The 10,806-nt window shown below is 42.1% G+C and overlaps 1 protein-coding gene across 2 annotated transcripts in view; it reads left to right on the top strand.

The window, feature by feature from the left end:
* Nucleotides 1-471: 471 nt before the first annotated feature.
* The window catches only part of ZNF318 (zinc finger protein 318), a 34,958-nt gene continuing 24,623 nt past the window's right edge, over nucleotides 472-10,806 (top strand). For both annotated transcript variants that reach the window (XM_081093930.1, XM_081093929.1), the window contains exons 1-3: nucleotides 472-703; nucleotides 7,085-7,724; nucleotides 8,909-10,354. In XM_081093930.1, coding sequence (XP_080950056.1) covers nucleotides 7,272-7,724; nucleotides 8,909-10,354 — 1,899 coding nt within the window. In that variant the 5' untranslated portion in view covers nucleotides 472-703; nucleotides 7,085-7,271. The remainder of the gene's footprint in view (nucleotides 704-7,084; nucleotides 7,725-8,908; nucleotides 10,355-10,806) is intronic.

Genomic DNA, 10,806 nt, shown 5'->3' with positions numbered 1-10,806 from the left:
TACTTTTCAACTTGCCTTGCCTCCTTCACTAGAAATGTATAGGTTCTGTGAGCAGATGTAATTCACTTCTCTAGTCCCATGCCCAGTACCAGTAAATGAAAGAATGAGAAGTCACTGATTGGGAGGGTTGGAAGTGTGGGCTTTCATTTAAGAAAATGATATTTTTTTGAAGTGCTTTACTTTTATTTATTTATTTATTTAAATATATTTTATTGATTTTTTACAGAGAGGAAGGGAGAGAGATAGAGAGTTAGAAACATCGATGAGAGAGAAACATCGATCAGCCGCCTCTTGCACATCTCCCACTGGGGATGTGCCCGCAACCCAGGCACATGCCCTTGACCGGAATCGAACCTAGGACCTTTCAGTCCGCAGTCCGACGCTCTATCCACTGAGCCAAACCGGCCTCGGCTAAAGTGCTTTATTTTTAGAGTGGTATCTTACTATAGCCATTTCTCACCTTGTTGATTCACAACTTTGTGACTAAGCAGAACATTTTTGGGCATAGGGATGTATTGACCTAACTGTTATATTATCTTTTACTTTTGTAGAGACGATCTCCTGGTCTTCGTTCTGACTCTTCTTTGGAACAGAGCTTAAGAATCACTGTTGGCAATGATCACTTCTGTGTCGGCATACCAGAACGGCGGCGGCTTAGTGATAGATTGGGTTCACCAGTGGATAACCTGGAGGACGTGGACAGGTGGGCTTCATCTGAGGCAGTGTTATAATAGTGGTGGAAGGTAGAAACGTTGATGTTTTCTGAATGGTATATTTGACAGAGTGATGCCAGAAGTCAAGTTAAGCTTGATAACTTTCCTCTATGAGTGGGGAAAGAATACTCATGTAGACTCTGTTGTTGAAAGAATTATATAAAAAAAAAAGACTTTAAAGGTCATCTTGGTCCAACTGGAAAGGGGAAGGCTGAGGGGACATAAACAGTCCCCTAAATTTAAAAACAGATGAGAGGATATGGATTCTAAAATACTGGTACTAGGGGTCTCTTCTGCAAAAGGAAAGTTCTGGACAAAATAGGAAATCATTGATAGTGTTATTTTTCTGCTTTTCCAGGCTGAACTATAGATTCAGAAAGCATTTAGATAAATTCATGTGTAATATATGTATTTATGTTAAATATATAAGCATGAATAGAAAGCTACGGATCTTTAACAATGTTATTATTTTACAACTATTAAGTGCTGAGGAAGGGCAAGTACACTCCACAGAGTTTTAAATATAGATCTCAGGTACTAGGAACTTAACTATATATGGGAAATAAATAATCATATTAGGTGTTTTTCGCCTCACAAAAGTAAAAAAGTAAGGACAGGAGTGCAGGGAAAGCACTCAGTTTCTGAGATCTGAGAACCAGATCTGATTCCCCAATCAGATCAAGCATTTTGGGGAATCTGTGATGGTCTCTACCCAGCACATTGGGAGTTTTCACAAATGATTAGCTGTAGCAATAAATCAATGTAATGTTCTTTCAAACTAGACTTCCATGCAGTGATATACAGAGCATGGGCAGGCAGGTGGAGGACAGCTGGCAGGAAGTCTGAGGACCAGAGCTGCCCTTTGGTAATATTTACTTCAAAGTTCCAGTGGCTATTTGATGCACTGAAGCAAGGCAGTCCAGTCCAGTGTCATATAACACTGAAGCTTCTGAAGATAGGGCTTCAGGGTATGTGACTATATCACTTAATTGAGGAAACAGCCCTTGCCCCTCTGTAATTTCTATTTTAGGAGATGATTGAGTGGGTGGTGCATAATGTGATTGTCTTCCTTCCTTGCTGAGGTTTTGAAGTAACTTTAGCATTTCCTCTTGTTAGGCCTAGGCTGTCACCTCCTTTTCTATGAGCGTCATTATCCATGTGTTCTTCAGATAGCCAATTGTCTGTTTTTAAATTATAAAAATTAAAAATTTCCTCTTAGGGAGTTTGGGGCAGTAATCTTTCCAGAATCATATATTTCATAGAGAAAAGTCTATTTTAGAGAAAATGAGATTAAGGTGCTAAAAGGAGGCTATTCTTTCGACTTTTGCCCCTGCACTCTTGCGTAATATGGTTTGTGTGAATAATTACTGTCCACTAAAACCAGGCTATAGGACCATTGGCAATCTCAGGATATCTCCTGAAAGTGAGTCCAATTTTCAGCTAATGAAACAGGCCATGTCCATCCTTTGTATGTAGGTTTTTAGTTATTTTTTTTCCTGAGATCCCAAAATTCTTTCTCTTCCCTTATTGAAGCTGTTAAATTTTTATCAGGTTTGGGTTACAGATTGCCAGGGTTATCAGTATCTTCACCCTTGGCGGCTCTGTATGTAGGACTGTAACTTATTCTGAAAAGGGAACATGATCAAGTTGTGTGAAGACAGTTTCTAAAGACTTGTGGATGTGAGGTTGATTTCCCCTGGTTATCAAAGTACTCTGCATGTTGTAAGTTCCATTCTTGAAATTACTATACCCTAATTCCTCCTTGCTCTGACATACTTTGAAAGAGTAGGGTTTTTTCTCCCTCTGATTTGCCTTAGGGAATGACAGAAGCAAACAGCTTTCTTTAGGCATTTTGGGGAATCAGAAGAAAAAAGGAATGGAAAGTTTGGGCTCTGAAGAGCCTCTTTTTTTTTTTTTTTTTTACTTATAGCTTTATTGAGCCATAATTCATGTACCATACAGTTCACCTATTTAAAGTTTCCAGTTCAGTGACTTTTAGTATATTCACAGAGTTGTGCATCCACACCACTATGATTAATTTGAGAACATTTTTATTACCTGCATCCTTAGCTACTAGTCCTCCATACCTTCTGCCCTAGCCTATCACCAATCTACTTTCTATTTTTATGGATTTGCCCATTCTGGATATTTCATATAAATAGAATCATATAACATATGGTCCTTTGTGACTGCCTTTTTCACTTAGCATAGCAGTTTTTCTCATTATTACTGTTTTTTAATTCTCACCCAAGGATATGTTTCCTCATTGATTTTTTTAGAGAGAGAGGAAGGGAGAGAGAAACATTAAACGGTTGCCTCCTGTACATACCAACCAGGGACTGAACCGACAACCTAGGTATGTGCCCTGACTGGGAATCTAAACCACAGTCTTTTGGTGCATGGGATGACGCTCCAACCAACTGAGCCACCTGGCCAGGGCAGCATAGCAGTTTTTCAAGATTTAGTCATGTTGCAGCATAAAATTGTACTTCATTCATTTTTATTGCAGATAATATTTCATTGTAGGTGTTTTGTTTATCCATTTAGTAGAGATGAATGCATGGATAACATTTGGGTTGTTTTTACTTTTTGGCTATTATGAACAACTAGAGGCCTGGTGCACGGATTCGTGCACTGGTGGGGTCCCTCAGCCTGGCCTGCACCCTCTCGCAATCCAAGACCCCTCAGGGGATGTCGGACTGCTGGTTTTGGCCAGATTCCCGCTGGCCACCTGCAGGGAACAGGTGAAAACCGGCAGTCCAACATCCCCCAAGGGGTGTAGTAGTGCGCCAAGTGGCAGGCGGCAAGGGAGGAGGCCGGGAGCCTGAGCTCCAGCTCATCCCTGCCCCACTGCACCTGCCGCTGCTTGGTAGGCTCACTGTGGTTCCGCTGCAGTCTCCGGGCTGCAGCTGTGTGGAGCATCTGCCCCCTGGTGGTCAGTGTGCATCATAGTGACCAGTTGTTTGGTCACTTAGGCTTTTGTATATATAGATAGTGCTGTGAACATTGGTGTACAAATTTATTTGTGGACATAAATATGTTTTTATTGATTTTTAGAGAGAAAGGAATGGAGAGAGATAGAGAGGTAGTAACATCAATGAGAGAGCAACATCATTGATTGGCTGCCTCTTGCATGCCCCCTCTGGGTATTGAACCCACAACCCGGGCATGTGCCCTGACCAGGAATTGAACTGCAGTCTCTTGGCTCCTGGGTGGATGCTCTACCACTGAGCCATATTGGCTGAGCTGTATATGATTTTTAAAAATATATATATTTTATTGATTTTTTACAGAGAGGAAGAGAGAAGGATAGAGAGTTAGAAACATTGATGAGAGAGAAACATCGATCAGCTGCCTCCTGCACACCCTCTACTGGGGATGTGCCTGCAACCAAAGTACATGCCCTTGACCGGAATCGAACCTAGACCCTTCAGTCCGCAGGCTGACGCTCTGTCCACTGAGCCAAACCGGATAGGGCTGAATTTTAATTTGTTTAATGGAATTTGTAAATGCAAAAATAAGTAGAGAGCCCTGGCTGGTTTGGCTCAGTGGATAGAGCGTCGGCCTGCGGATGCAAGGGTCCCAGGTTCGATTCTGGTCAAGGGCATGTACTTTGGTTGCAGGCACATACCCAGTGGGGCGTGTGCAGGAGGCAGCTGATCGATACTCCTAACTCTCTATCCCTCTCCCTTCTTCTCTGTAAAAAATCAATAAAATATATATTTTAAAAAAACCAAAAACAAGTAGAGAGAATAGTACAGTGAGCCCCATGTGTTCATCACCCACACCCAACAATCAATTTTTTTAAATAGGTAGAACTTACTTTAGGAAAGAATTGGCCTTAACCAAAGCTTTTATAGAGAGTATGTCACTGGACTATCTGAGCTATAGGGCTCACTTTTATTGCAGCCAGTTTTTTTTCACTTATCCTTTGGGAGATCTAGGGAAGGAGGATAGGAACGTCTAATAAGCAACTTGATTTCTGCCTATATTTACATGAAAAATTTTTTTACTCTTTCTGTGCCTTCATTCATTGTTTTTTGCCTCCTTTTGCTGGAGATTCCAAGTCTTGACTGAGACTTTCTGAGAGTCATCTCATTATTTCTAGTTTCTTGGTATTTAGTGCTGGATTAGATCTTGGGTTAGTATGCCATTTGATGGTGACATGTAATAGTTCTAGTGGGGAGCTGAATGTGGGAGCATGGATGGCCTTGCTACTACTCATGGAGCCTGTGTTTTTTCCCCCTTCACTAATATTATCAGAGACTTTTTTGTATGAGGTGGTAACTCACCTCATGGACAATACTTTCTGGAAATAGGGGGTTCATGGCTGACAAACCTACAAAGTAAAATATTTTACTTTAGTTAAATTTGATTTCAGAGATTGTCCTTGGTTTATTCCCATCCTTCCCTATTTCATTCTATATTGAGAATTAAAAATTCCTCAGATTATTGTGGAGGAGGTGAATAACAGGAACCTGTATTCCCACAGGTGACACTCTTTTAGAGGAGGTGATAAAGTTATTTATAGCTGTTAACCAGGTCTAAAACCTTGAATAAAGGCTGGGCTGGTGAATAAGAAAAGTCAGCTCTTAGAATGATATTCTAACTTAGTCCCAGAGGCAGGAAAGCAACTATTAAAAAAAGAAAAAGAAAAAGTAAGTCATTTCTAGAAACACAAAAAACAAGAGCAGCTACCAGAAACTATAGAAGACACCAATAATTAACATCCTTTGGATGGTAATTCACTCTGGAAATGTGAGTGAAGTAAATTTTTCAGTCAGATTACTTAAAAGTCATATGCTTAAAGTGCTAGGGGATCTTTATTTCCATCTGTGATTTAAATCATAAACTTTTTTTTTTTTGGACAGTAGAAACTCTGTGACCATAATGCCTAAAAAGGTTAGGACTCGTGTGGTATAGAGCTCTGAGTTGAAAGGACAGATGTCCCCTCCTGTATTTCGTACCTTTATGTCACAAAGTTTATTTCTATGAAATAAAAATATATAGTGAGCCAAACCATCACAAACTCTTTCCTGGGCCCAAGATTGGCAGAGTGCTTGTGGCTGTCCAGGCAAGGCAGGGAAGAGGATAACGAAACAGGCTGTGAGGGAATTTTATGAGCCAGCAAAACAAAGCATTGGAGAGCCTTCTAAAACTCATGAGAAAATCATGCCAATTAGATAGATCAGTAGTTAAAAATGTTTTGTTTTTTCCTTCTCACAGTGAAATCTTTCTTTTCCAAGTGAAATATACAGAACTTTACTAGGTAAACAGATAAAGTTGGGGCTAGTATGATTCAATGAGGTGAGGCCTAGACTCTGTTTTCCTAGTATGTCCTTTTTTTGGGTAGCTCCTGAGCACTGTTCAGAATCTCTGTGGAGCACAACTTAAAAATCAATGATCTGAACTGGTGTGTTTTTTTAAATTTTAAGGTGCATATAAATCACCTGGAGATCTTGTTAAATGCAGATTCTGATTTAGTAGGCCTCAAAGGAGCCTGAGAATTTGTATTTCTAAAAAGTTCTCAGGTAATACTGATGCTGCTAATTCAGACCACACTTTTAGTAGCAAGGAGCTAGAATTTACCTGTTGTGGAGTTTTGTAATCCAGGGCTTTTTGTAGTCTGGTAGTGGTGTTTTCACGTTACCCAAAACCTAGCATGATACTCTGCACCCCCAAAGTCAAGTTAAAGAAATCAGCCTAAGAGCTCTGTTTACATAGATTAGTAATATCTTGCCTGGCCAGTGTTGCTAAGTGGTTGAGCCTTGACCCATAAACCATGAGGTCACAATTCGATTCCCATTCAGGGCACATGTCTGGGTTGCAGGCTTAATCCCCAGTAGGGGGCATGCAGGAGGCAGCTGATCAGTGATTCTCTCTCATCATTGATGTTTCTATTCCTCTTCCCCTCTTCTGTCCTCTCTGAAATCAATAATACCCTCCCCCCCCCGCCCACACACACATATTTAGATTAGTAATATATCCCCTTGGTTAGAGGCTGAAGTTTCTTGTGTCTGCCTCAGGGGAAAGGGAGGGAAAATGTTCCATGTATATATAGAGATTTGTTCTTGGACTTCATGATTACAGTGGGGCCTTGACTTACCTGTTTAATTCATTCTGAGACCGAGCTTGTTGAGGAGCTCGTTAACTCAAATTACTCTGTCAACTCAATGCAAAAAATCTGCCGGAGAGATAGCTGGCATCTCAAAAAACTCATTAGTTGGGACACTCGTAAGCCAAGGCCCCACTGTATTGTCTTTTGTCCTAAGCATTCTGTAGCATCCTTGTGGAATCTCAGTTTCTTAGCCTTGTCTGGTCTTGCTCTTTCCAAGTCTATTGTATTTAGTAAGTCTTGTCTCTTTCCTCAGGGATGACTTGACTGATGATTCTGTCTTCACTGGAAGCTCCCAATGCACTCGAGGTCTTGAACGATATATTTCCCAGGAGGAGGGGCCTCTCAGTCCCTTCTTGGGACAGCTTGATGAGGACTACCGAACAAGAGAAACTTTCCTGCATCGTTCTGATTATAGTCCCCATATCAGTTGTCATGATGAGATGTTGCATGGAACAGAACGGAGTAGAGACAAATTCAAAAGCTCCTATTCTATGCGACCTGAGGAAAGGAACCGGGAAGCCAAAAGGCCCCGTTATGATGATACAGAGAAGAAGCACAGCATGGGAAATGATCACCCAAATTTTACATCAGGGACCCGCAGCTATCGACAGCATAGACAGAGCCCAAGCCCTAAGTTTCTAGACCCTGAGTTTCGAGAGCTGGATCTTGCCAGGCGAAAACGAGAGGAAGAGGAGGAACGAAGTAGGAACTTGAGTCAGGAGCTGGTGGGAGTTGATGGTGGTGGCACAAGCTGTCCCATCCCTGGATTGTCAGGTGTCCTAACAGCATCAGAGCCAGGATATTCTTTACATCGGCCTGAGGAAGTATCTGTGATGCCCAAGAAGTCGATTCTGAAGAAGCGGATTGAGATGGACATGGAGTCTTCTATGCAGGTCTCTGCTGCGTTTCTTCTATGGCCTCTTGCTAGTTACTTTATATCTTAAAGCCTGGTTACTTAGGTGGGGGCTCTGTCCCTAGGCATCTTTGTATGTGCTGGACCAACATTGTTATGCCTATGGGCTGCATCTTCCAGAACTCTCCAAAGGAAACTGTATGTCTCATAGCGCATCAGTAGAGCGCTCTATTGTTATATATTTCTAAACAGACATTTTGGAGACTATCCATTGTATCTATTTCTCTAAATTGGGTAGCCCTCTAAGAATCTTTTAACTTTTTTTTTGGAAATGAAGTTTGAGGCAAAGGGAGGAGGTGATCTGAATTTTCCTTATGTTTTTTATTTTTTAATTGATTTTAGAGGGAGGAAGGAAGAGGGATAGAGAGAAACATTGATGAGAGAGAGAGAAAGAGAGAGAGAGAGACATTGATTGGCTGCCTCCTGCATGCCCCCTACTGGAGATCAAGCTCTCAACCTAGGCATGTGCCCTTATTCAGAATCTAACCGTGACCTCCTGGTTCATGGGTCAGTGCTCAACCACACCAGCCAGGCATCTCATCTCTGTTTAGAGAGAAGACAAAATACATGAGTGGTAGGACACTAAGCCAAAAATCAGGTGATTCTGAACCCACCTCTGCCACCAATTTGCTGTGTGATTTTTAGACAAGTTCTTCTCACCATTCTGGGCCTTGATATTTTTTCTTCACTTATAAAAAGATGGTCAGGCATAAGCACTAGCTTTTAGCTGTCAATTTAAGAACTAAAGGTTTTTGAAGAGGTGCCTAAGGGCACTTAGGGAAGCAAGGGAGGCTGATCAGTTAGTGTCTCAAAGTTTCCTAACTCCACTTAAACCAAAGCAGCTCTACTTTTATGTGTTTTTTCTTTAGGAATTCATAGAAAACAAGTAAGCTAGGATATCTCTAAAGTTTTTTTGAATTCAAATTCCTTGATAACAAATGAGCAAAAGGGAGAATTCAATCCAATCTGCCTTATTTCCTATTTCTCCTTGTCATAACAAACATCTGGAGAGATGGGGACCCAAATCTTGAACCTGGCTAAGGATACTGTACCTCCCTCATCCCCTATTAATTCAGGAATAACCAAGCATCTGAGCATTTCCCTCGATTGCTGGTTCTCTGAGTTTCTGCATATTGGCCAAATTCATTGTGTTTGTCTTTGCAGCTTGAAAGCTTTTCGAGCAGTACCGGCTCTAGCGAGGATCATCCTCTCTTCTCTGGACACCCATCTGTTCCACTGAGTGGTGCTATTGCTGCTTTTGCTTCAGAGATTGAAAACAACAAGGGGACTATGGTAGAGACAACCCTGAAGGAACCTCAGGGCAATCTTCACCAATGGGGTCCTCTTCCTGGGATGTCCAAGGACAACAGTCCTCTCAGAGAGAAGTTTGGAAGTTTTCTGTGCCACAAAGAGAAATTGGATATGAAGGCTGAGGGACCTGAGCGACACACAGACTTCTTGCTGCCCCATGAGAGAGCTAGCCAGGATGGCAGTGGTTTTTCCCGCATTCTGGGCATGTTGGCAGATTCTACCAGTACACAGGAAAAAAGGCGACATAGCTTCCCTGACATTGAGGATGAGGAGAAATTTCTCTATGGAGATGAAGAAGAGGATTTAAAGGCAGAATCTCCACCAAAGCCCCTTGGGAGCTCTGATAGTGAAGTTATGAGGCAGAAGGCAAGCTCCCTGCCCTCTTCAGCTCCAGCTGTAAAGCTGGAATCAGTAGAAGAGACCAATCCAGAATATGCCAAGATTCATGACTTGCTCAAGACCATAGGCCTGGATATTGGGGTAACAGAGATTAGTCAACTGGCTGCACGCACCCAGGAACGACTTCATGGCAAGAAACCATCACGTTCCTCCACTGACCGCCGTTCCTCAGTTGACCGGCACTTTTCAGCAGACCGCTGTTCCTCAGTTGACCGTTGTTTTTCAGCTGATCAGTGTTCTTCAGAACCTCACAAATTGGGGAGTAGGGAGGCACACCATAGCAATACTCATTCCCCAGAGGTGTCCTATCCACATCCAGTCTCCCCTGTGGATCCTTACCTGTTTACACAAAACAGTCCCCCATTCCTAAAGTCTGACCATCCAATGGGTCATATTGCAGGACCAGAGGTGGTTGGCAGTGGGTTTCAGTCATCTGTTGCAGTCAGGTGCCTGTTGTCATCAGCCCCGTCTCCCCCAATTAGACTTCCACACTCTGCTTCTTTATCTCAGTTTCATGTGCCAAGGACCTCTCAGTTTGCTGCAACTCGGATACCTTCAAACTACCAGGGTCCTGCCATCGCCCCTGCTTCCTTTGATGCCTATAGGCATTACATGGCATATGCAACCTCAAGGTGGCCCATGTACCCCACCTCTCAACCATTAAAGCACCTTCTACCTGAGCCACACAGAGTAATGCCAGTTACCAAACAAGCTACTCGTAGCCGTCCCAATCTCCGTGTGATCCCTACTGTGACTCCTGCTAAGCCCAAGAAGGAAAAGTCAGTGTTAGGCTCACTTCCTGTTGCCCAAGTGCCTGTCCAGGTGTCCATCCCACCGCTCATAAGATATAATCCGGAAAAGATCTCTGATGAGAAGAATCGTGCTTCCCAGAAGCAGAAGGTGAATATTAGCTTTGGGGAACCTGTGCCTGAGTCTTTTATTTTAATATAAATTTGTATTTGTCTTTTAGAAGGAGCTGAAAAAAACATAAGGCCCTTTTACTTTAAGTTCTTTGGAGACTGCTGTCATCACCCTGAGTAATGTATATATCCCCTCTGTTTTTCTCACATGTTTTCTCAGTAAGACTCAACTAAAGTCTGGTCCTAGGTCTCACTGTAATTGCTAGACTACTTTTTTCTATTTTAAATTTATTTATTTCTTCAAATTATTTGCCTTAGAACACTTAGGGATAGGAGCCGGGAGCCTTGAAGTCTTCAATATGACCTCATCAGGGAGTGAGGAACCAAAATTGGGTTGTTTGAAGGAGAATCAATAAATCTTATGTTTCAGCTGTTCTGTCTGTGGAGTAGCCACTCGCAGTCTCACTGCTTCACTAATAAACTCTTAAAAAA

Source organism: Myotis nattereri (assembly GCF_964212035.1).
Source record: "Myotis nattereri genome assembly, chromosome: 6".
Classification (NCBI taxonomy): Eukaryota; Metazoa; Chordata; class Mammalia; order Chiroptera; family Vespertilionidae; genus Myotis; species Myotis nattereri.
The sequence above is the reverse complement of the archived record's forward strand: the minus strand, read 5'-3'. Positions and strand labels throughout refer to the sequence as shown.